Source organism: Spea bombifrons, chromosome 12 (genome assembly GCF_027358695.1).
Source record: "Spea bombifrons isolate aSpeBom1 chromosome 12, aSpeBom1.2.pri, whole genome shotgun sequence".
NCBI lineage: Eukaryota > Metazoa > Chordata > Amphibia > Anura > Pelobatidae > Spea > Spea bombifrons.
In genome coordinates, this window is record NC_071098.1 from 5,889,303 (window position 1) to 5,915,764 (window position 26,462).

At 41.0% G+C, this 26,462-nt stretch overlaps 1 protein-coding gene across 8 annotated transcripts in view; it reads left to right on the forward strand.

Moving 5' to 3' along the window:
• KCNAB2 (potassium voltage-gated channel subfamily A regulatory beta subunit 2) overlaps positions 1–26,462 on the forward strand; it is a 56,111-nt gene that overhangs the window by 13,682 nt on the left and 15,967 nt on the right. For 2 of the 8 annotated variants that reach the window (XM_053452496.1, XM_053452498.1), the window contains exons 2-3: positions 4,062–4,187; positions 5,686–5,727. In XM_053452496.1, coding sequence (XP_053308471.1) covers positions 4,111–4,187; positions 5,686–5,727 — 119 coding nt within the window. In that variant the 5' untranslated portion in view covers positions 4,062–4,110. Of the gene's footprint in view, positions 1–4,061; positions 4,188–5,685; positions 5,728–8,006; positions 8,045–14,441; positions 14,681–24,433; positions 24,646–26,462 lie in introns of those variants that run through there. The other 6 variants (XM_053452497.1, XM_053452499.1, XM_053452494.1 and 3 more) reach the window with 4 other exon arrangements.

The following is a 26,462-nucleotide window of genomic DNA, read 5'->3' on the forward strand; positions in this document are numbered from 1 at the left end:
GATTTGGTTTGCTGTACATTAGCGGGTCTGTGTGTAGAGACACTAAGGTGTTTAGTACACAATAAATGTCCTTTTCGGTTCTGTCGGCTGCTGCCCCGTATCACATTCTTTCAGTCTTATGGTCGCGATCTATATAACCTGATGATAGCATCTGAAGAAGAGACCCCTGAGGTTTGGAAAGCCTATGTTATCTTTTTTTTCTATGTCGTCCCCAATAAAAGGCATCAACTTTGACTAAAGATTCCGTTTAACCTGGTGAAACAAATGATAGAACAATAGCAGAGGTAATCAACACTTTGTAATTAACTCGGATATAAGCCCTTTTTAGTAACAGCTTTTGTTGCATTGTTCCGAGACGACACCGAGCCAGGATTCCTGGTTCAGATTACATTATAAAACACTTAGCGGGTGAAATCGAACACTGGAAACATCCATTGTCCTCCGCGTTTCAACAACCTTCCTTTTTAGCCGTTGGCCGAGAAGAAAGTTGCTGAAATTTACACTTTTTCTGTTTTGTTTTTTTTTTTTTCCTGGTCAAGGACCTTTTTTTATAGCCAGGATCGTTTTTACTTGCCGCAACGCGGGACGCCGATGGCTTCAGTAATCCCGCTCCTTTGGTAAGTGCTCGGAATCTGTTGTTTGATAACCACCTCCTTTAGATCCATAATTTAACATAAGCCTCTCCGCTTCATACGGCTAAAACTGATTATCGGAATAAACCAGCCGGCGACGCAGGCGTATTCCAGTTGATCTGCAGACGTATGGAGGGGTAAAAAGTCAACCGTGTTGCATCTGTGTCCCTACATCACCCCGTCCCTATAATACTTTGCAAAGATACTAAGCAGGAACAGTGCATATGGCGCTTTTTAATAGCAAAAATACAGCTTTCTGCCGAATAGGAAGTGATAGATACCTAGAGATCATTCTAAACCTCTACACACGCGTATACGTTAAGGACTGATATACATATATTCTATTTAAACCTTATTTTTTTTCAGGATTTATTTTTAGTAGCTGTGTTAAATGCTTATTTTTTTATTGTAATTGATTTTTTTTACTCGCACTTGACCGTCTGGGGTCGAGCTCCGGATTATTGAGCCCTTGAGATCTCCGGGGGTTGTGTGTTAAATCGGTTCTTCGTTCGGTGTAAGAGGGAATATCTGAAGGTGTGCGATGTTGGGGGCTCACGGGATGGGAACGCGAGATGTAACGCTATGTGGGGTTCCTGCTGTGAGAATGATGATGACGCGAAACTTAAGCTTCGTAATTGCATATACGTATATGAATGTTTCTCAGAATATGTTGAATGGCAGCACTGCATTCCCCGGGGATTCATTCACGTACCCAGGAACTTCCAGGAAACATTTGAACAATTTTGCCGTGTAAAATAAACTGAGCTGCCCGAGGCTAATGCCTAGTTAAATCTGTTAAAGGAATCAATAACGCTCGCCTTCCTAACTTAATACAAGGTGGAGAAGTTCATGCACTTGGTCCTCCATTTATAGTCGACTTATTTGCCCTTCCTGTAAATGCCCAGGTTAGTGAATACTCTGCTCCAGGTTCTAAATTAGTCTTGCTTTTTCCCCTGTAATCTCAGCTCAAACAATAGCTTCAGCCGGGGATCCGGACATGGAAGATGACACAAGGTGTCGCACAGTCCTTGATTTTAGATTTAACTCTCCGGACCCCGGGGAGGGCAGATATTTAGACAGATGCACCGGACCCCAGCTTAAAAAACGTTGCCGAGTCTATGTACCCCTTCTGTCGATCTTTGCAAGTCGAGCCTTTTGCATTGTGTTGCCCTGAAATGACACACTTAACGATTAACCTATTTTTACGTCCTGTGTTTAGGATGGCAATTAGGATATTATACCAAAGTATAAAAGAAGACGCGCAAGCTTCTAAAAGGAAAGTTTTTAGATGTGGATGAAGCTCTCGGTCGGGTCGTAGCTGGAGTATAAGATGAGTGGTGTTGTGTTGCTCTGGAACCTTAAATAGAACTTTCCTGATATAAACGTTCTTCAAATGTTTGATAGCGAACCATAAAACTTGATTGAATTAATGAAGTTAAACTGTAACCTAGTTTAGCATAATTTGCCCCAATACCATCAGGATTATGATTCGACTTTAGTGGAAGTCGAGTTTCCCCACGTATCCATAATACATGTAGAAACTTCAAGCCTTGTCCTGTAATACAAGGGGTTAAACATCCTTAAAATGCATTAAGCTTTAATAGAACATTATGTATCTCGTATGAAGGAGGGTTTCTTGGCGCAGTAGACAACCTTTTTAACTCCGTCTGGTGCAGGCAGATGTATCTTAACAGCTGCTAATAAATTCTAACCTGAAGCCCGCTGATGCTTACAGCACCTGACTCGCTGGCGCCACCCAGTGGCTAAACTGGTACTTCTTATAAAGACAAAAGTCTATGCTTTGCAGAAGAAATCAGGTATTTTAAACATGCGCGCTCCTGTACCAGGCGGTGGGGAACTGACCACGCGGAGCGGAAGGGCGCGGCAGGTTAAATACTGGTGGGGCAGGCATTCTAGAAGATCACAGGAAAGGGTAAAGCAAGCGAGCGCAGAGAAACTGGATGAAAATCTGCCTATTCAGCATAAGTGCAACAAAAAAAAAGACCATTCAAGCTTACATCGTAAGTTTAAAACCCCATCAGGACGTTGATGCCCCGTGTATGGTTTGGAGGGACGTCTGAGTTTGACTTGCTAAGAAAGTACAGATTTGCTTTGTGAGATAAGTTGGCTAGAAATGTGTGTTTCCAATAAAAGGTGAAAGGTATCAGTTTTTCCCCTGATGTTATTCAGAAACAGAATTTTCAATGAAGTTGGTAGATACACTACCCATACCCAGCGACTTTTAGACTTGGGCTACCCAGAGCCCCCCTCGCGAGATGCGGCCAGGATGTACCACCGCCGTCGGTCGGCAGTCTCTGTGACGTCGTTAGGAGCTCCCGCCAATGTCGTAGGACGAATCGCCATGTAAGGGTGAAATGGGCAGGGAGTGGGCTGTGTCAGGACCCAGCTCCCACGACCCAGAGGATTTGGATATCAACCCAGAGAAGCGGCGCTTCTCCCTGAGTCTCCAAGCTAAACCAGTGTATGATAGCACCGTTCAAAGGTTTGGGGTCACTTAGCTGTTTTCATTGGCTATAACATAAAAAGGCCATTGGAACACGGGAGTGATGGGAGTGATAATTCCATCTGCGCTGGATTTCTGATCCGTTTCATGTTATTTTAATTTTTATTTGAGTGACCCCCAAACTCTTAAGTTTGTGTGATATGGAACAAAAATTGTTTGCGTGGCAAATGACGGGATGGATGGTAAGAGTTGCCGTGTTGATAAGACCACTTTTCAAACTTTCAAAGCCGTTTGTTATACATAACCCTCGGTGAGAGCAAAATCATAACATTCATGTAAAAAAAAAATAAAAAGTGAGTGCCCACCTACCTTCATCTAAAATCCAGGTAAAGTAGTAAAATCAGGGAGGTAGGTCCAGGGGGTGGCTCCGCTGCTAAACCGTGGGGCTGATTCCCCTCTTGAGTGCTTAGGCCACCAGTGTGCTGCTGCTCGATGTCGCTGTTACCGGGGAGCGTCGGATATGATGTCATACCCCGGCGCCCTGTAGTGAGGATGGGGTGGCTGGGGTTGTTGCCTGGGTCAGTCCTAGGGCAGCGCCAAAGGTAAATCCACTGCTCTATATGGATTGACGAATAAATCTTCCTGGTATAGATATGTGATGTCGTAATGTTTTTGCTCTGAACATGTTCTCAATACGTGTCATACTATAAAACCCCTGCAGGGGGAATATACCCTACAACATAGACAGAGGAGAACTAAAAGAATGTTAAGTATATATTTACATGCAATAAATAAACTGTCTGAAAACCGGGAGAGCAATCAAGGTGGTGTTCCACTTAGAATCTGATAGACGGGCACTAAAAAGAGTCCCAAAAAATGTTTAATGAGCAATAATATTATATTGTTATTGGATGCTTGTTACCGTTTAGCGTTTGACGATGTCTTGTTTTTGTCTGTCGTTGCAGCGTTTAGAAGGTGACCAGTACTTTGAGCGCAGCCTCCGACGCTGGCTCCATGTATCCGGAATCCACCACAGACTCTCCAGCAAGGCTTTCGCTGCGACAGACTGGCTCTCCAGGCATGATTTACAGGTAAGTGGGGGGTTTCTCTCTGTTCGCTCCTGTGTGGTACCGCCACGGACCCCCGAGTTTTTACCTTCTGCAGTACGCGGGGAGGGTGGAGGGACATTGAATTAAAACTAAAATGAGAAAAAAAAATGAACATTTTGTTTGTATTAGTATCTTGCTTAAACCAGCAGTTTACTGTCTGACACCCCCTCTAAAGAATAATTCACGTTAGAGTACTTTAATAGGCATTCAAGAAATACATAAAGGAGTTACCCGAGGTAGAAGCTGCAGCCCTTCAGCTGCAGTTGAGCTCCGCCTACATCTGGCAATTCTTGCCATTGATTGGCTGTTTAACCCAGCCGGACAGTGGTAGGAATGTGCATCCGTTGGGCTTTCAACGCATGTGTAAGTGGGTCTAAACACCCCGCTGCCCGCTCCATTCCCAGAGCCAGCCCTGGAGCTGACTGGCGGTAAGCATAGCATGTGCATGGTGATGGGTTTCAGGAAAGGGAAAATGCATATGGGGGGGATTCTGCCAAATCCCCCCCATACATTAAGAGGGACAGGACAAAAAATGTACACAGCTGTGTGTGTGTATGTATGTATATGTGTGTATATATATATATATATATATATATATATATATATATATATATATATATATATATATATATATATATATATATAATGTATAAAAGTGCATGTGATGCCTGGAGTGTCCCTTTACCTTTTGTATGAAGTACAAGCTCATTTAATTTTTTATACCTTAAAAAAATCCTCTCTGTAGTTTTATGTACAAGAGGATGAATCAATTTAAATTGTGCCGACAATACACATTCCTCTAATAGTCCAGATATCTTAAATTAAAGCAAAACTCAGCGGGGTCACCAGTCACGGACTTCCGACGCGGACCCCGCACAACGAGAGCTTTTCAGGTAACCCCGCAGAACATTCAGCTGCTCAGCGGGACACGGAGCGCCTACATCTTTCACTGAACTGTGCACATCTGTAATAAATGAACACGAAATATGGAATAGTCCAAGATGCTGTAGTGCTAGGCTTGATAATTGAGGTGTTTTCATTTATCCTCTTATAGTGCATATGCCCAGTCATGAAATATCGCTACAAAGTGACTGAACAATAATTCTCTGAGTGACAAATTTCCTGCCATAATGAATATTCGCCTTTGTAAATATAATCTGTTGTGGCAATCAAAAATTGCTAGCATGTATCCAAATAAATGTTACAACAATTTGATAATTGTCATTTTTATGTATTAATAATGTCGTGCATCTGTGCCATAAGTGTAATAAATACACCCTGTATGTGAAGACACAAGTGCGAAAGCAATGCTCTTCCTCTCATGTAATACTTTGTTGTGGCCACCTGGTGGCGCTGTCACATTATCGATACAGCAATAGACGGAGCCGTTACATGACTGGTCATCCATCCATAATCTAACGATAAGCATTTAAATGTGATGCGTGGAATCTCTCTTCTCTTTTTCTTTATGCTTCCCAAGTGCTCGATATGGGAGTCCCAAACGCCAGCTGCAGTTCTACAGGTACCAGCTCTCCTTTTTGTATATGCTTGCTCTTTTTCCTTACAAAGAACATCTCATAACGTATGCATGTACGGATTTATTCGACAATTCTGGATCTCGCTGTCCTCCATTCAGTTGCAGAAGTAACTCCATCACAAGTAATTATTATTTATTTTATATATAGCGCCAATATATTCCACAGCATTGATTGAATTCCGATTCTTCCGTAGATTGCAATGGGGAATAAACCAGTCTCCAAGTAGTAGGAAACTGTCCATTATATTTCTGCGCGTGTTATTCTGTCGCCCAAACTTTGCAAGGACTGTTTGAGGATTCATTCTTTGCACGTACATCTGCAGAGCAAGATCGCTGATAAAGCATATCTTTCAGTTTCCCAAGACTTGTATTTTAGTTTTAATATACCTAATAAATACATCTTTTTTTCTTTTTTTTTTCTTTTTTTTTTTTTTGCTGATCAAGCTAAGCAAAGTATTTGTGGCGGCCATCCCCCCTTATATGCATCTCATGGGAGCAGTCATTTAGCTTCCTGTTCCCAAGATCTCCTTTGCTGGAAGGTGATTGGCTCTGGCAGCCGTAGAGGAAGTGAGGTATATACCGGACAGGAAGTAAAATGATTTCCTGGAAAGCACAAGATATTGGTCTTTAAGTAAAGGGATATAATTGTGGAAACAGTTGTGTAGGTGACGAGGTTCCAGTCGGATGGGCTCAGAAGGTTACGTGGGGTCTGTATTGCCCAATCTATTATCTGTCAATAAAACCATATTTATCCATTTATTCAACCTGAGTGACCTTTTTTAAAGGCATATCCGAACCTATTGCCATTTGGCAATACTGGGTCTTGCCTGGCTAACTAAATATCTGATATAATCCTGATTTGCCTTTATGGTTAATTTAGGAGAACATAAGCTTGTGCCTGTGTCCTTTACACTGTTCCATGACATCATCCTTGTGATGCTATTTACCGAAATAGTGTAATGCTTGTATGTCATGTTGGGTATCTAGTTGGTGTGTGCTGGCGTGGTCTACAGACTGGACAAGATGTCTAATATTACCCTTTCTCCTTTGCCCACGTCTCTTGGTGACCTCCAACTGTGTTATTGAGATAACCCTAGGGATTGAATGCATAAATCTTTTAAGAATAATGGCCCGTCACCAGTGAGCTTTGTTGTTTCTGATATGGCGGTAAATATATGTTTAATAAATAGAAAAAGCAGTGAGAGAACTTCTTGCACACAGGTAAGCAAGAGGAAATAGATCTTTATTGCTGTGATTGAGGTTTGCATAACCTGTAAATTCCAGGTATAACTATATAATGGTCTAAAACAATGCAAGGCTGGGAGAAACTTAGTGTCGTTGGCCAGCTTTTATGGGATGTTCGTTCTAGGCTTGTGCAAATGGACCAAATTGGACCACAATTTGGATACAATTTGTTTAGATTTTGGTCCGTTCTTTTTCGGATGACAAATTTTGTTTCCTGCCCTTTGGGTTCTGATGAAATTCAGAGGGGTGGTTCCATTCGGAAACTGAATTTGTTGTCATTCTCCCTCATTCACTCACTCATGCTCATTCACTCTCTCCACTGGGGTCTGAATAGGCCCTCCAATCCCAGCATGCAGCAAGCCAGCACTGGTGCTGCCTGCCAATAAGCACATCACGTAAAGGGGGATGTGTTCGGCCGAATGCATTCCCTGCATGGAAAATGCAGAGGGGTTAAGGGGAAAATGCTTATGAGGGGATTCTGCAGAATACCCCATGCATTTCCAAAAGGGGCACAATGGAACCTCACCTATCGTGTTCATTAAAGTGCCCTTTTAATTTTTTAATAACGTTAAGCAGAGAATAGTTTATCTTAACAAGCATGTAAGTTACACACAGAAAGAAATATTTGTATTTGAAACGGGGGAAATGGTTATAATTTGGGGCTGACTTCGATTAAATTTTGCATATAATTTATGATCCATGCACATAGGCAAAAAATCTCACTTAAGCGCCACGTTTACTAGCCGCCGGAATCCATACAGTAAGCATATATATGCTTTTACGGACAACCAAAGCCTTAAATAATTAAAGCGGTGCTCACCAAGATGAAAACCCCCTAATACTCTATAATAATAATCTGTAAAAGGCCTAATGGATTTTTTTTTCCCAACACTGAATTCTTCTGGGACGACTTTTATAGACCAATTGCTGTAGGCAATCGTACCGTCAGCGACACTCCCAGAAAGGAGAAGCGTCTTAGACATATCACGTTTATCTCCCAGCGAGCCTCTAAGGAGCTGGAACTTGGTTTTTAATGAGGAGAACATCAAGACCTCGGGTGAGTCCGCGGCTGGATGCACAGATTCGACAATTTGCAGATTTCCTTTAGTTATTTCCCTTCACCCTGCTGTCCGAGACGTCTTTGCTGCCTGAAATTGCAACTTTTGACACCGAGACACTTTGTATCCATGCAAGAAGTTAAGCCCTTTTGCAAATTATAGCCGGACTTTTATTTTGCTTAATACTAATGAACATTTAGAAACCATTGCTGGTCACAGCTCTCTCTGCCCTATTAAATTGTGGGTTTTCTGGTAAGTGACCAACTTTTTTCTATAAATATTTTAAAGAATAATGAAATTAACGGCAACGTGGACTGCAGTCACTGTCTTTTTTTTTTCTTGTTTTTTTTATTGCATCCTATTTATTTGTGTATTAATAATATTATTATTATTCCCACCTTTTAAAAGTTTGTGTTGGTGGATGCTTTTATTTGCTTATTACAATATTAATTTCTGTATAAAGTCGTAAAAAGACAAACTTAACTCCGCAGACGGGAGTCCCATTGATTCCAGCATAGAGTTTACCGGACTGTCATAGAAGATCATCGCAATTGCATTTTACTCTCTCGTGGCGTTTTAAGTACAGCCGGTATGATCGCAGATGAATGCTATCAGACATTCTTAAAAAGGGCCACTCTGGCGGCGTCTCGGCTAGTGTTATAATTACACTTCTGTATGAGGGTTTGCTGTATACCCCCACACTGTATACACAAGAAGAAAATAAATTGCTTAATTCATATTTTTTTTTCATTTTTTTTTGGATTACGAGTAGGGTAGAAGGGTTGAACTTGATGGACTTAAGTCTTTTTTCAACCTTATGTACGATGTAACTATGTAGCCCTCTATAAGTTAAACAGTTGGGTACAGGCTAAGCAAAAAGCTGGCCCTGCAACATGCATAGTTCAATCAAGAAATATCTCTGATTTAAATATGCTAAATACAGGGCAATCCAACCTATTCCTTGAGCAGAGGCTCAACGTAATATAAAGTGAAGTCAGGGAGATGAAACTGCAACTGCCCTGCCAACTCCCTCTCTAGTGAAAGGACAACACGTAATATAGAAGTGCTGATTGTATACATTTGGCAATAGCAGTTGCTTTAAGCTTCCCCATTAATATATATTTGTAAATGAATAGTCGGTACTCTTAAAACATAATCTTAAAATGAAATATAAGATGTTACAATGAGCAATAGCCTGAGAAGTTCAGAGTTGAGGGTCTCAATCTGGAGCGTTTATAGCCCAAGAAGTCTCTTGGCGTCTATGGTTGTTTATCATTTCAGTCATTTTTATTATGGGTTTTCCAGCTCTTTTAAAAATGTATGAAAAGACGACAACCCGTATAGCCCCAGAACCTATAAAAATTGTGTTTTTTATTCTCATTCATGCCACGAGTCCCCTTGATCCGTGCCAGTAAAGGTTTGGCAGGGATGGCAGAGAAGGGAAAACGATCTGATTGTTCGACACTAACATTAACTCGTATTATTTATTTAGAAAGTGCCGATGTTGGAAGCACTTGATACGCTATTTAAGGGGTATTAAAAAAGGATTTGGCAAAACGGATACATTCTTAAAGCAGAGACGGCCTTATAAGCAAGTTATTATTAGTTTAAAACTGTTTGAGGGGCATTTAGTGATTACATATTAACACAAGACCACTTCATTACTCTTTCTAGCATTACGTTCACTGATTTTGCTTGTATTAACAGACTTACAGCTGCTAACTTTTAAAACAGATATTTAGTCGGTGACTATGGTTTTAAAGATCTCTTGGATCTGCAACATCGTATTTCATCTCTCATTGATAATCAATAAGGGAATGATCGGTGAGAAAAACGAACCCCTGTATAAAATAACAGATTTAGACAAATTAAATAAAGCAAAAGTTAAATAAATTAGGCGTGGGGGTAGACTAGAAGGTTTCAGGCTCATATTAAGGTGTTAAACCCCAACCTTATCGCATTATGATTCCACTAAGGATAGGATTATAGCATTAGGTTTAGGATTTGGGATATGGATTTAGAAACTGTAGATGAACGTTGTGGTATTCGGATAAGTGTTTGGCTAATGGATTAATATGAGGGCTGATACAATGTATCCGCACATTGGATAGGACAATTCTACACATACTGGCATCCATGGGCTACCAGTGGCCACCGGGGCACCTGGAGAGAGATAAAAGGGTTGTGACAGATATGCTGAGAGGCAGAGTTCCTCGCCTAGAAATTGATCTTTGAAGTCCAGTGAATTTTGAAAGTGGCCCCCAGCACAAAGCATTGAGAACAATTAGGTAGAGATTTAAGAATATCAAGAAGAAGAAGGAAGAGTTTTGTTTGGCCCAAGACATTAATTCTCTATAACCTTTTTTTCTTGGACATTTTTTCTGAAATTCCTTTACATCTCCCTATTTTTTAATAAATGTTAGTAGTTCCCCGAGGCAGGTGTATGTTGGTGGAACACTTGGGTGCCAAGCCTATGACCGGATATATACAAATGAGAGAGCCCATGATAGATGGAGTCAAAAAGTGTCATAACTTGTGTTCCAAGTACACTAGTATCGTTCTCCCCTCTCTCCTGTACTAATACGCTTATTTCTCATTTCCAATTCCCAATGTTGGTTCCAAATATCTCTTTTCAGGGGTCCTCGCGGGTCAATAGATTTAGCCAAGAAATTGTGAGAAATGGAATTCCCCAATCAAAGAAATAAAAAGAAAAAATAGAAATCCAGGTACAACCGATTAGGACGATCATGAATACAAAGAGAATGTTAATGGAAAGCTTCTACTGTGAGGATTTATGTTTAAACTCGCAAACTGTACATTCTTAAACCATCTGGGATACTCTGGAGATCTCTTGGAGACTCCAATAATCCCCGCGCTCCTAGGTTTTTATTGCCGGAATTCTAAAGTTCCTGTTAATGGATATCCCCTTTTTGCTGGCGTCTGTATGAGAGGGGCTTTTATTTTTGAGTTATGGGTTTACAGAGGCAATTGTTTGTCAGCCCTTTTTTTTCCTACACAATATGAACGCGGAAGTTGAGTTTTGTTGATGGAAGTCAATGTCGAATCAGCTAATCTCGTCGTTATTTTGTACGTTGGGGGGGCAGGGAATGTTTTTTACAGGAAGGTTTTTCTCTCTGATACTTACAGGAACCTCCTGGATCTTAATGGATATTGATTGATGTAAGGTGAAGCTGAAGTACACATTCTAAATGCATTTCTCGGCCTTTTGTTTTTTTTTATCTTGCACCGCAAATTACTCTGCAACTTTGGAGCCGATAATGGATCCCATTTGAAACGCGTTCAGCAGTTAAAACAAATAACGCTGATGCTGGATTTCACTCTTCCGATGTTACGCATGGAATATTCCAGCATTTAAAAAGAAATGTATCATCCGCAGGGCATCTTTACTCATTACAGCCTTTCACTAAACCGATGTAAAGGCGATGCAGTCGCCACAAATAAATGGTTATTACCGTCTCCCTCCTCGTGATGATTCTACAAACTTTCGAGATGTAAATTTTTTTTAATTAAACAGAAATATTAAAATAAATTCATTTATAAAGTGGTTCTCTCTGTTAAAATGAGACGCGGAGATTTTCAGGAGTGCAGCAAATCCAATATAATGGTTTTTGGTTATAAAATATGTTATAGTATAACAATCTATTAGCGTACGTTTCCAGTCACTGAATTGGAGGTTTTCCGATTTCAAGAGCTTACAATCTAAAGGCGATGTCCCGTAAGCAAGGTTCTATGGTGAGAGAGGAGAAAGATGGAGTGAAAAGGAGCAGAGGAATAATATTTTGGGGGCATATTCTTAAGGATTTAGATGATTAGAATGTTCTGATTTAATGCCAGGGAAATGATTCACCGATAGATGTTGAGGGTAGAGTGAGGAGCAGGAACTCTTGTTGATCTAAAGGCCAGTGTTGAGTGAGTTAGCGGAAGGAAGATCACAAAGAGGAAGAGATTACCCGTTTTCTGTAAGAACGTTACTTTTTGTTTCGAGAGCGCCACCAGATTCCCTAGAACTTTACACAATGCCAAGAAAGTGGTGAGCTGTGAAGCTGTTCCTGGAGTTACAAGACTAGGTTAAGCAAATTAAGATTACCCCAAAAGATGTGAAGATGGAAGGAGGGGTGATGGAGGCATCGGGAGAAGTTCATGAGAGGTTAAAGTACAGAAATGAGAAGGGTTTGGGGCTGGTAGACATCCGGGGGGAGAATTTGGAGTGAAACGTTGGTGAAATAAGGTATTTGAGAGCATAGGTCCGTAGACAAGAGCTAGCTCTACGTGTCGTCGGCACAGAGATCACACTAAACGATTAGATAAAACCTTCCATGTTTCCTTCAACAGCATCTGCTAAACTGGGCTTTACCCGGATCTAACGTCAGCGTCTAACCTTTATACCTCGTTTAAACTTCTGTCAAATTTCTTGAAGGCAAACCTCAATTCCTCCTCCTTCATTTCCAGAACCATTTCCCAACCAAAAAATAATATAAACTAATAATTATATTTTAATTCATAATGGTAAAATTAGAAAAAGGAGTAAAAAAAAAAAAACAAAAAACACCGTAAGCCCTATAGATTTCAAATAAAAGGGATGCAGCTAATTACACCAACCCGTTTTAATGAAAGGACTCATTAGCATGTAAGGGTATTGGAATAGTCTGAGGTCTTGATCCTTGCGTCCGCTTCATTCTTTAATTTGTCCGCCGCTCTTGGGATTGGCCGCTCGGTAGAGATACATATCATTCTGGAGTGTTTTCCAATTCCAGTTATAACCAATTAGCTGTAAGATCTCATCTGCCATTTAATCGCTTGGCGCACTCGTTTTGGTGCACGTTTCCCCCTCTTTACTAAATGAAGTGTTGAATTAATTGGGGAACTCAATCTTCTGTAATTTAGCGTAATGAGGGCTTACACGATGTAAGGCTCCCTGTAAACAGAAAACATGAATATTTCAGTAATGAGAGATGGGATAGCAGATCTCCATCCGAAGAAAAATAATTGGCTCTCTTTTCATCTGTAAATTTAAGGGCTCTTCAGTGCCCACTTAATAAACCGGCCTCTTTTCCAAGGATAAAGCAATATAAATGAAAAGTTTAACGGACCAATGGATAGGATGCTCAGCATTTTCTGAATGGCTTATTTGCATTGTTCGCCAGAAACACACGCTTACCTCCCAAGTGTCCTAGTCCTTGGGCACATCTCACCGTGGGCCAGTGAAGGAGACCCTCAGATCTCCCGTGACCCGACCAGGGAGCTGTAAAGTCAATGGAGCACAGACGTCAGTCGCCATCGCCACGCGGCCTCCTTGCGATGTTCTGAAGCCTAGCGGCACATGGTGGCTTTTCAGGTATGGTGGGTGGACGGTCCTGACTGTTCCCCCTCCTTAGCCTTAACCCCCAACTCCGGTGTCCTGACTTGGATACTGACAGACCCCTACACAGCCTACTTACTGGCAAAAGAAGTATCTTATACATTTGCGCTCCTCTCTATAGTGAACGTATAGACGGCCGACATCCATTTTTCCCGTATTGCGTTGAGCCCCCCGGTTTTTCGTCCCGTAACCTTCTGGCTGTAATTAGACTACGGTTCCCATAATCAGGCAGGCGGATGGGGTAATGGGTGGAAAAACCTAAGAACAGGTTGATGGTCACGGTGTCCTCTCCATGAGCTCACGGCACATTAAGGAATTGCTTTTTAATAATTTAAAGGTCTACGAAAGTGTGATCATCGTATGGAGTAATTAGCGGCTGTACTAACGCTAGAATTCCCGTGTTAATGTTGAAAACACGTGTTGGAATAATTCTCTTTTCATCTTAGTGTAATAAGCACCTTTTAACATAATATAATTTTCAAATAAAGCCAAAAAATAGTATCTTTAGAGCGTGTCTTCTGTTTAAATCTGGATTTACTAATTCTTGCTTTAAAAGGCTACTTTTTTTTCTTTTGCATGTAATAAAAGCCTAACTCCTAAAGTGCACTTTAATTCTTTTGTTTGAACTGTGTTTGGTTATTCTTGATTACACCCCTTCTTGATTTTGCATCTTAAGTGACTGTAGTTTACTATGTTGCCATTGTTGAAACATATCAAGTTCGCCTCGTATTGTTCCTTCTAAGTTCTTGAGACGGGATTCATTTACCAGTTGAGATCCAATGACCACTGACATGCATGTGTACATGTCTCTTTGGTGTCTTGGACAAAGGGGGTATATAAAGGCCCATTAATTAGCACAGTTGCTGCATTGTATAGGCAGTCCGTTTTTAATAGTCTTATCTGTCGAAAGCTTTGAAATGTTTGTCGCCCAGAGAGCCACTTGCGGTGACTACAGAGTCTCCTCCGCGAGGAGGTCCCGTGCACCTTCTAAACCTGTGCATCTGGACAATTTGCAGATTCCCAGACCCGACAGCAAAATGCTGTCCGTGTCATACAGTGGGAGCTTGAAAAGTGTTCTAAGTAGATATCACTCAGAATGGGGGATAAACCAGATCCACCAGGTCGATGTGGTGGAGCTACAGCGCCTTCGAGACGTTAAAGTGGCCGCACACGCCAAGAACATGGAAGAGTTCCTCAAAATGCACGGACTGTCTCTGGACGACTGTACTGCCCGGAAAACCGGCATGAGATATAGGTAAGAGCTGCTTCGTACAGCTTACATCCCAATTATTATAGAAAATGTCTGTTACCCAACCAGCATGTTGCCCGATTCCATCGCTGACCCTTTTGTATTCTGTAACCAGTCGACGTGGCTCTTTCACCGAATGTTATCATACCTGCTGTCCGCCATTAAAACACTTTTTTGGCTTTTCACATTTTGGATCTGACGTCCAGCATTGGAGAGAACACAAAAAAAAAGTTTAGATATTAACCCTTTGCGCTTGCTGTACTATACTAAGAATATGTCAAAGCCTACGAACCATATTTATCCAGAAGGAACGCAACTTATGCTGGAGCGTAGAATACAATAGAGGAAAAGATTGTTAAAGTATAATACTTATCACAATATACTGTGTATGTATATATATATGTGTGTTTTTATAGGCAAAATGTAGATTTCAGAAGTGTCTGTGATATCTCGGCTCACGGGGTGCTGACACTTCAATTTTTTTTTTTAAATGTACAAAATATAGTATGTTAAACCTGAAATGCAAAGGGTATAAGATAACGGCTAGGTGAAGATAGACCAACGCATGCAGAGCTTGTAATCAAACTTAGGTGTTTTCATAATACCAGTCTCTCTCCTATTATTATAGCGATTTTTGCTATGGGAAATATTACAAAGTGACTAAATCTGGAGAAATTTTTAAAAAATAGACTCAACAGGTACTGGGAATATGTGATATGTAAGCAGCTTTAGGGAACTGTGTTCTCAGTAAGTAAATAACTTTCCTGTACATACAGCACATCTCTAAAAGCGGCTGGAAAATGTCCTAGTCCCTCCGCGGGGGATGAAGAAGAAAATCCTAGAAAATAAGCAGCAAAAAGATTTAATTTTCCCCATTCTTAACAATGGCCGAACAAGTGATTGTTCTCTTCCTGACGCTTTCTGCTGCCTAGTAAAGGAATAGATTTTGTAGCCCAAAAAAGCTTCTGTAACCATGATTGTGTTTTTATGAGATAGTCTGTAAGGTGATTTTAGGGGAGACACACTTACACACTTACACACTTACACACGCACTTACACCTTGTAGTACATTGCACTTCCATTCCAGGTCACTAGGTGGCAGTCTTTGTGTAGGAATAATGCTTAACACTTTGTATTGGGAATCTTCTAATATTTTATAAATACAGTTAATGTTGCAAATATTTATTTGTAGTAAATTCTCTCACACACAGGGCACATTCTTATTGCCTATGACTTTTTTGTTTGTGAGCAAAATCAGTTTTTCTGTGCTATAACGTGCTGCGTATACAGCTAAACTTTGCAGCAATGAGACTCGTCTGCCATGAGCAACAGAAGTGCCGTCATTGGCAAGATACAGTATTGTAGGGGCTCGTTACTTCATTCTGGGAAGTTGCTACGTGTTTTTTGAATCGTATCTGTCACTTTTCCCCCGGTCTTTTTTTTTTTTACTGTTCTATATGTTAAATGTAAGAAAGCAGCGCATGTATCTTATACCTGTATCGTGGGAGCCGCTGTCTTATTTTCCTGTTTTCATTGATGTCTCCCCTACTGTTAAGTCACTGATTATTATGTTTATACAGGAGGAGAAAGCGGAAAAAATAAAGGGACAGATTAATGTCGCCGGCAGACCCGGAAAAAAGGAATATCTGCTTTACAATACGATTTAGTAGCCCCAGCGCTCCTCCATATGATGATTCTTGCCGCTGATTGGCCGCTTGAAGTACTCCCTTGGAAATCAGTGGGAGCGCTTTCCATGCACAGGGGTCCAAACAGACCCCCTCCCGCAGCATTCACTGAGGTACCTATATCACGTGCATGGAAATGTGTCCAGCCAACCGTATCTCCAACGCAGAAAATAGCTACACGGTGGGGCAAATGGAGGGATTCCGCAGAATCCCCACCTGCTTCTGTAAGGGGAACACCAGAAAAAATGTAAAGGGACCACTGTGTCCGTTTATCTGACCACAGCCTCTTCTATCCGCCATTCCCACCTGATCATCCTACTACGAGGCCCTGCCGAGATCCATATTACAGGTTATCTGGTGTGTGAAGCCATAAGCACACGATGCTTCCCCCTAACCCCGGAACAGATAATGCCAGCCCTTCCAGAATGATTACCTCGCTATCAGGCACAGCATAGAATTACTAAAATAAACATATTGTTAAAAAGAACAAAATACTCCGCTCATCGCCTTCAAGAGTTTCTAAATTACCGACAATATTTTCTGCGTGACAGCGGAGGGGGGGAGCAGTATTTGGCTTGGCACGGCATAAGACCCGCTGGTTTTGTAAACTCCGAGCAGCGAGGCAGCTGGCGAGCCATTAATTTTGCATGCGCCTTCAGAATGCAGCGCAATGAGTCTTATCAATAATGCAGGTTTTTTGTATTAGATTTTTGATTGACGGGGAGGCAGTTGGGATGAGAAGTCATCTGGTTATCTAATTAGCGACGGCCAAAGTACCGTTATTAAGAAGTATGTAGATTATCATTTATTTATCAAATAGATGCTGCATCTGGTGGTATTTGACCCAGTGCACTGCGGTTGGCATAACATAGGCTGAAACCTATCATGGATGCATATATATATTCAATAATATAAATTAATTTTTTTAACTATGGAGTTAACAATTTATAGTCCATTGAAAACAGAATGTGTAACTCTTTGTGTGTAAATAGTTAGTACAGGTTGAGTATTCCTTATCGGAAATGCTTGTAACCAAGAGTATTTGGGATTACGAGTATGGTGGGCAGGGATATACCGGCCCCTTTCTCCGCTCTCTGGTCAGTTGCACGGCACACAGCATCACGCCAGAGAAGCCGAAGAGGAAGCGGGGAAACGCTATACAGATAACAGACACCAGCAACGAGCGCTTCCCTGTCTCCCCGTCCCCAGGCGTTAATATCCTTTATCTAAACTGTCTAAAAAAAATTGGATACAGGATTCGCAACCTGTACCTGGATAGATCTGTTGAATTTGATCACTACCCACGGATATGGGTGTTGATTCCGCATCTTTACTGCTCTTTCCGTAAAGAACTTTTTTTTTTTCCGCTGATTAAGGTGAAAATGCTTCTGACCGGATGACCTTTTGTTCTTTACACAGTCCTATTAATGAACGGGTCATCAGAGAGTGGCTGGTATTGTCCCAGTATGTAATGTATAATGAGTCCCCGAATTATTTTCATTATATGGGAACGTTGAGCAGTAAACACTGACCCCTTTAAGATTTGAGGTCTCTCTAAAGAATGCCGTAGACTAGACTCCGAGTGCACTCACGTGGCAGTTTGGTTGAAATATTTTCTTAACGTGTGTGTATATAAATATATATAGATAGATATGTATACGTTTTATTAGTAAACGTGATGTTGTTTATAGAACACAATTCATATAACCAAAACCTCTCATTTATTTTATGTTTATGTATTTGTTGCCAACTTTATTAGGGTAAGAAGCGCAGACAGTTTTTGTTTCTTGTATACATTGTACAGCCAACACACTGTTTTTGCAGCATGCTTACACCTGTTTGGTAGGCCTCGTATTACACATTTGTATTATTTGAGCCTGTGACTAGCTTAGCGCACCGACATTTTTTCTTTTCCCCATAGAACATAAAATAATTATTTTTATTAAAATAAGTCTTTTTGTAAATGACGTCCGTAATCTGTTTCTCCATAGTCTACGTTGTCATCATTTCATTAATTCAACCAAGAATAACAAATGTTGTGTTTTTATTATAAAATGAGTTATAAGGCAGACTCATAACATATGTTTAGCCTCAATTGATGTCAACCAGAGGAGATTTGTACCGAAAAAGACTGTTAATGTCTGCTAAGGATTTCATGCATCTGCCCCGAGTCTCTGCCTGAAGTGCACCAGGTTTAGAATTTTAATTAATTTGTGGGGGTTTTGTGCGTTTCTAACACACAGCGTACACTCTAGGCAAGCGGTAGGGGTAACATGCTCGCGGTTATAACACCGGGGCGATTATTGTTTAAGATCAGCCTTTTATTCTGTATAAATGCCTGAAATTGATTAGTCTTGTGGCGGGGATGGTCCCAGGCTGTTGGGTGCGGGATGAGCAGGTCCTGGTCCCTATTATCGACGAGAATTGCGAGACTTTAAACTATGTCTCTTTCGAAAGCAGTTTTAGGAGTCAGAAGTCCAGAGACCCGTAAAAAAAGCAGACAGAATCTTGCTAATCCTCATCCTGGGTTTTGGTGTTTGGATTATACAGATTCCTGTCCCGCCCGAACCCCTTTGATGTTGAGTTAGCTCTGTTTCGGGGTCACGATTACACTGCGTTTGTCGTGCCCCTCAGCGCTGCCGCTCGTTGTAACTACAATATCACAAGGATAGCTTGCTGATTAAAATGTAAGCAGATGTGACCCACATCAGACCCCAAGCAGCTGTTACTTCGCTTTCTTCATTCTCAGTGAAATCTCCCTTTTTTGAATGATTCTGACAACATTCCGTTTGGAAGATGTATTCATGGGGAAGACTTTTAGTGCGGCTCACCATTTATAGAAATACCCCTGATTCCCCCCCCTCCATACATCAGGTACCCAGCTGTATGTAACGTATACATTTCACTGGGTGTTTTCAGAAAGTCTGCCCTAGTCTGTCGAACCTCACTGACGCGTCCATCGCCCTGCGTAAATGTAAAGCGAGGAGCGTTACTCTGTATCTGTAAACAAGTATTGGATACTCTGCTTGAAAGATTACTCCCGAAGCGATGTGTGTATATGTATATATATATATATAGCCTCGCGTTTTAACTTAGCAACCCGACGCGATACGACAGAGATCACTCTCTTTTTGGAGATGCAAGAGACAAAACCTGAGATGGTCAGCAGCCCCTGTCCCCAAATTCCAGACCTCTCTTCGAGACAGACGACTGATTAAGGTTTGAGTTTCTACAGCAGGTAAAAAAAAGGCCGGGCCGAGTGGATCTGATCTGCTGTCAGTTTTTCTATGACCACAAAGTGGTTAATCAGTTTATACCCAAAAACTTTGATATGTGGCTACCACTCAGGAATGCCCACTCCTTCTGTTACCCACTCTAGCGCGTTAAATTGGGTGTGATGGAGTTAAATGAGAATGGTAGGACTTGATAGGCCGTTTTGTGACAACAATGTATAGTTTGAAGCACGACGACTTGACCCTTAGAAGGAACTGTCTATCCACGATCCCCAAAATATATAATGATTTCTATATACCTTAATAATCTGCATGTTGGGACAGTCTGGGACGCTTGTGATAGCTTTAAACTTTGAGACAAGCGATTCTAAGCATCCAACACCAGAGGCGGGTAAACACATTGGGGGGCAGCTTCACCAGCCAGTTACCCCATAATCTGCTATCCATGTTCACCTAAAGAAAGCTGTTTAAATGCCCCTCTAATCCTCCAGCTTTCCCAATTCACTGTATCCATCACAGCTCACTAGAGATGAGATATTATTTTGTGGATTTGCTGAAAATCCACGTGGGATGTGAATACTTTATGGGGGTGTTGATGAGGAATAAGACATGTACGCGTCTTGGCACCCTTGGCTGGTTCTTCTGTCTCTGGATGGAGCACGAATTCCACGTCACGCAAACCCATCCTCGTTGCCTCGTGACAATAATAATGTCAGCAATGCAAATTATCCCAAAGATCGATTTCAGCCTGTCCTGTGCTCCTGCGCGCCTATCTGCATTCTGCGCGGTACTGGGACTCTAACCCCTGTTATTTAACGCTACTGTTAATAATAATAATAATAATAATAATAATAATAATCTATTATTTAATCATTTTCATTAATAACTGTCACCAACGCTTATTTACTTACATTATTATTTATTTCCGTGTGCGTTTGTTTTTCCGGCCGGAACATTCCATATAGCGCTTTTTATTTTATAAATAAAATAATATAATAATTGATTGCGGTGTTGATAGGAACAGCGTTTAAACGTTGCGTCTCAAGCACATAACCACCGTTGAGGGGTAGGTAGAAAAGACAGATGGGTTGGTATAGAAACATTTACATCCATAAAGGGATTAAAGAAATACAACAGGGAAGGAGGGGGGATTAGGACAACAGGGCAGAGTCTGAAACTAGAGCGCTTGGATGTCTTTGTTCACCCAGAGTGGTAGATAAGTGGAGCAGTCTTCCAGCAGAAGTGATCAGTGTTAATACAGCGAGGGGATTTAAACATGCATGGGATAGGCATACGGCTCCTGAATCTAAGATGAGACCAACGACTGATTAAAGGTTTGAGTCTTTACATCAAGAAAAATGGGCGGACTAGACGGGGGCCGAATGGGTCTTGTCTGACTTTCTCCAAGCTTTATAATTTATATTTTTAAGGAGACTCCTAGATTTTCTAAGTCATTGTGGTGTAAATATCCTGGATTGTTTCTTTGTCTACTCGGAGCCTACCGGCTGCTGGCAGCGCAGGTCCTTGTGCCGTGAGGTTGACGTTCCCATATGTTATAGCGACACAGCAGTGGGAATGCTGCCACGTTGTCCATGTGTACCATATGGTCAACCAGCAGGTTACAACAACGACCTTTAAAATTCCTTTGGATCCAGAAACCTAGAATTTTAGCATATTTACTTCAAATCGAAGATCAGAGACGCGAGGCTAACATTATGTAAAAGTTATTTTAAATAAGCCTCTTTTGCGCAAAACATTATCTTTAATCATAATATGTATTTAAACTGTGTTGGTTTTAAAAACGCAAACAAAAAACACACTATGCTTAAAACCATAGGTCAGAAGTCAATTATTTTCTCGGGGTGAACCTTAAAAAGTATCTATGCATAGTGTTGGCCACGTGGCTTTGAAATGAATAGATTATGGTCTGAAACAATATCTTGGACTAAAAAAACAATTGAATTCCAGTAGCGTATTGGAGCGAGTTATATACGGCTTCTGTGCCTTGTATCGGTTTGTACGTACTTGGGAACGCTCCAGGTTTGACCCGGAGTCTGCGAGCGAAGCCCTGCTTTCCCGGGTCTCTGGGTCTGTTTATTCAAACCTACTCCCCGCCCATGTTCCACCCACCACCTGCCCATGTTCCACCTACTCCCCGCCCACATTCCCTGCCATAAAAGAAATTCAGGAGCTGGCTCCACCCTGGCACTAAGGCACTTCAATAGAACGAGAAGCTCGATGGGTAGCTTGCCCCAGGCATGGTCATTTGTTTGTAGGAAGTGGTGAAGCTCACCACATGTTTGCAGGAAGTTCTTCACCTATACAGAGAAAAAAACTTTAAAAAAAAAAATAATGGATAGTGTATACATTGGTCATCTTTATATTTTTCTATTTACTAAGAGACATTTCAGTAATAAAAGTTAACCTTTGCTACAAGTGTTGGGGCTACAAGTGTTGGGGCGAGTCTTCACCCTCGTTCCGTGACGCAGCCTTAGAAGCTGTACAGATTTTCCTCTTGGGTATTACGTTGAAAAGGCTTTCAGTCTGCGGCGGTCGCCCTCCCTGGGATGCACTTTTGAACCGTAACCGGAGACGCTCTTGTTCATTGTGTTCCCCGCGACTCGGAGAATCAGGACAGGTCCACGTAAGGTTAGCGGCAGGGCCGTTGGGGTATGTGTTCAAGTTAAAATATGGCATGAATTGTGGGGTCATTGAGAGGGAAACACGATTAAGCTGTGTTTATGCATGGCTCAAAATGGCTAGCACCAGATCCATGTTCATTGTTAGCGGGACGTTGGGCAGGGGTCTCTTTGTGGCTGCCCTCTCGCCATCTCCTGCCAAACTTATCACGCATCACGCTTAACCCCCTTCCCCCAGGTAAACATGGTGCACGTACCTACTCTCTCTCATACCTACTCTCTCTCATACCTACTCTCTCTCATACCTACTCTCTCTCATATACCTACTCTCTCTCTCATACCTACTCTCTCTCTCATACCTACTCTCTCTCTCATACCTACTCTCTCTCTCATACCTACTTTCTCTCATACCTACTCTCTCTAACCATGTTCTTAAACCCTCTGTGACTCCCTCAAGCACACCATATTGTCCACCAAACCCACTGTCCTTAAATTCTCTCCACACTTTTCATCCAGAAGAATATATAAATAATCACCTCCAGGAGAATAAATTACTATGTTAACCTCTACCTTTTTTGCTGGGAGGCTCTTCCACTTATTTATCACTCCCTTATTAAAGTATAGTAAATTAACGATCGTATGTTAGTGAGTTTGCTCCTCCTTGTATTTTTTTTTTTTTTTTTTTTTTTTTAAAGAAAACATCCAACGTTTCAGATCTATGTGCATATGGAGTATCTGTGTCAGCCAGCACTAAGTCAGTTATCACGCAGCAGATACAGGGGAAAGCAGATACAAGTTACAGAAATTTAGCTACATTGTATATCTTTTCAGAACGTTTCAATTATTAGTAAACAAAATATATAGAGAGAGAGCTGTTTAAAAAAAAAAAAAAAAAAAAAAAAAAAAAAAAACCACTGCAATAAGTAATCATTTATAATTTTATACATTATTTTCGTGTTGTTGTTGGTATTGTGCTTGTTTGAGTCTAATGGCATAAAAAGTATAATTCTTATAATAAGTATGAATAATAATATTGTCTAAGTATAAATAATAATAAAGTATAAGTATAAATAATATAGTATAAATAATAATATAGTATAAGTATAAATATTAATATAGTATAAGAAGTATAAATAATAAGATAGTATAAGAAGTATAAATAATAATATAGTATAAGAAGTATAAATAATATAGTATAAGAAGCATAAATAATATAGTATAAGAAGCATTGATAATAATAATAAAATAATATAAGAAGTATAAATAATAATAATATAATAAGTATAAATAATAATATAGTATAATAAGTATAAATAATTGTTTGTGGAATGGAAATTCTATTTCTAAATACAATAAGTACCCGTAGTGGTTACATTTCTTTTTAATGTGACAATGTTATCGTATCGCGAGGTGATTTGGGTATTATAGATTATAGACCGAGACAATAGCAGCCTTCCACTAATCCTTGGGCAGGAGAAGCCTCGGTGCATTCCCCTTTAGTTAATAATGAATTGCTGAGCGCGTTCCGTTCGGCTCGCTGGCCACCTGATTGACTTAAAGAAGCGTGTGAGCCGCTGAGCATCAGTCGAGGTGCAGCATGCTCTGAACTTCAGAGGTCGACTCGGCTGTCCAAGAAAGAGGAGCTGCTGCAGTTTACTAACCAGCATGCGCGGCGTGGAGAAGCCGACATCTGTGCCTCGATAGAGCTCTTGGTGTATCGTACCTTCGTTATCCGCGAGGACTTCTGGTTCTGGAGCCTCAGGACCTGGCATCGTGAGATGGACCTTTTACGGATCTATTTATTTTTTTAGATTCTTTTTTCAAAATTTTTGCTGTTGATAAAAGTAAAAAAAAATTTCATCGTTTTACTTTTTGAAACTCTCTCTGTGGAAATATAAATCTATTTTTTTATTATTATTATACATTGTTTTTTCTTTTTTTTTGAAGGATATGGCTTTTGGCCCCCTCTGTGTGAAGATCAGATAATTTCCTGTAATATCCGCCGTCTCCTGGTTTTTAAAATTACCTTTTTTCTTCTTTTTTTCTTAACCATCTGTGATGATAAGAATGGGTTTATTAATCTGTATCTCCGGAAAGCGAGCAAACATCTGATCGATGATCCAAAGGAGGAAACAAAATCTCAGAAGAGCAGAAGTGATCTAAAGAAGACATTGCGAAGAAAACGATAATAAATAAGTCAAGATGCAAGTTTCGTTCGCCTGCTCGGAGCATAGTTTGAAAGGCAGGAGCGGAGAAGACAGACTGAACCGACAAAATGTCAGCAGCCCAAACCTCGCCACGCGGGCCAAATTCCGGACTGTAGCCATGGTGGCTCGGAGCCTGGGGCAGCTGTCGGTGCAGAATGTTCCCACCCCGAGTGACTCCAGCTCGCGTCAGCCGGGAATGAAGTATAGGTAGGGCAGAAGAGCCGAGTGCGGCCGAGTCCGTTTATTCGTTGATTCTGTGCTGTGCCGTCGTGATGTGTATGTAGCAAGATGCTGCAGGTACGCGGGGGATACGGACGGGGGGCTCGGCGTCCTGCAGCTGTCGTCACGCGTCGCATTCGCCCGGTCCGTGGTGTAAGCTTCCCGCCGTCGCTTTAAATAGAAGTCGCACATACGTCGCATTGCAAACATTTGAGGACAGATAAACACACTTTTTGGTTTGCTTAGTGTCCCGAGTAACTCGCAGAGAGATATATATATATATATAAGTATATAGGTTCCTAATGGTTATTTATTTTACAAAGTGTTGGGGGGGTTTGTAGTTCTGAGTCTCATCCCCTCTTAGCATCTGATCGATGAGAAATGGTGAAACCAGATATTTTTACTGTAAACACTTCGGGGGGGGGGGGCTCATCTCATAGAACTGCTATAATGTAAAGTATCTGAATTTGAAGATTAAGCTCTGAAACCGGAGAAACTCTTTTATTTCATTCATTCCAAGTCATTGCTGATCGTTTCCATTCTGATTTTGATTATAACCCCGAGATGGTTATTTTTTTATTATGTCCGTGTAGAGAAGAACTGGGTTTTCATTTATAGAAATATTGTTATTTATATAGCACCAACAATTCCCATGGCACTTCTTACAGTCCCTACATTCCAAGGGTAAACAGACTAAGACGACCCGATATATTAAATAAAGAGGATCTCTCTCTCTGAATAAGCAGCAGCTTAGCAAGTGTATGTATGTTTATGTGATTTCCTTTACATTAAATGGCAGTTCAGTTGCACACCGTTATTCAGAACCTTATGCCTGTCCCATGCATGTGTAAATCCCCTTGCTCTATGAACCTCTACCACTTCTGCTGGGAGGCTGTTCCATTCATCCACCACCCTGTTACATCACATCTAAGCCTTTGACAATCTGATTTGTGATTGTGACACATGGTCCTGGCATCCATTATTACTATTCTCTTTTATTTATATAGCGCCAATAACAGTGGTGCTTCTTTACATTAGGTAAAGAGCGCTCGGCTCCCAGGCTTACACACCACATATTATGGTATTTCAATTGATTGCCTACAGATACTAAGTATTTAATTGAGATGACACAAAATGAAGTTGTCTTCCCTGTAAGAGTTTAACACTTTAGCTGTGAGTTGAGCACTTCCGTGGCTCTCGCAGGGTTAAAGTCGCCTCCTCTTTAATGTGAGAAGAGAATAATTAAACTCCCGGGATAACGGGCAGGGAAACAAATGATTTGCTTCTCGTTTAACCTCTGGCAGCTTTGCAGGAAAAAAGGGATTGGACGGCGTAATCTGATGATTTGCGCTAATACTTTGGTGGACATAACAGCGAGCATCTGTTACTGCCGCCCCCCCTGCCACCTGACATTGCCCCCCGTGTGGGGACGTCAACTAGTCTTATTTTATAAATATGATTTATTGTATGTTAAAGGGCCAGTTTAATGTCCCAGGCAGCCCCACCAGTGCAGAATGCATAATGATGAAGTACTTTAATGTGCAGAAAAGTAAGTAAGCTTTCCTTAGGTAGATGCTTGAATCAGCCAATCCATGGCAGAAAAACACTCAGGGATGAGTTTAGGCTAAGTGCCCCTCGGGTACAATATTTCTTAGCAATTAACTAAAACACATACACATACCAACTCACAAACTCGCTCCAACCCCCCACTCACTCTAACACTATACAATTTACACTTGCACATTCATACACACTCACACAATCCCCTTACTCATCCACCTCAAACCACTAACCATACACTAACA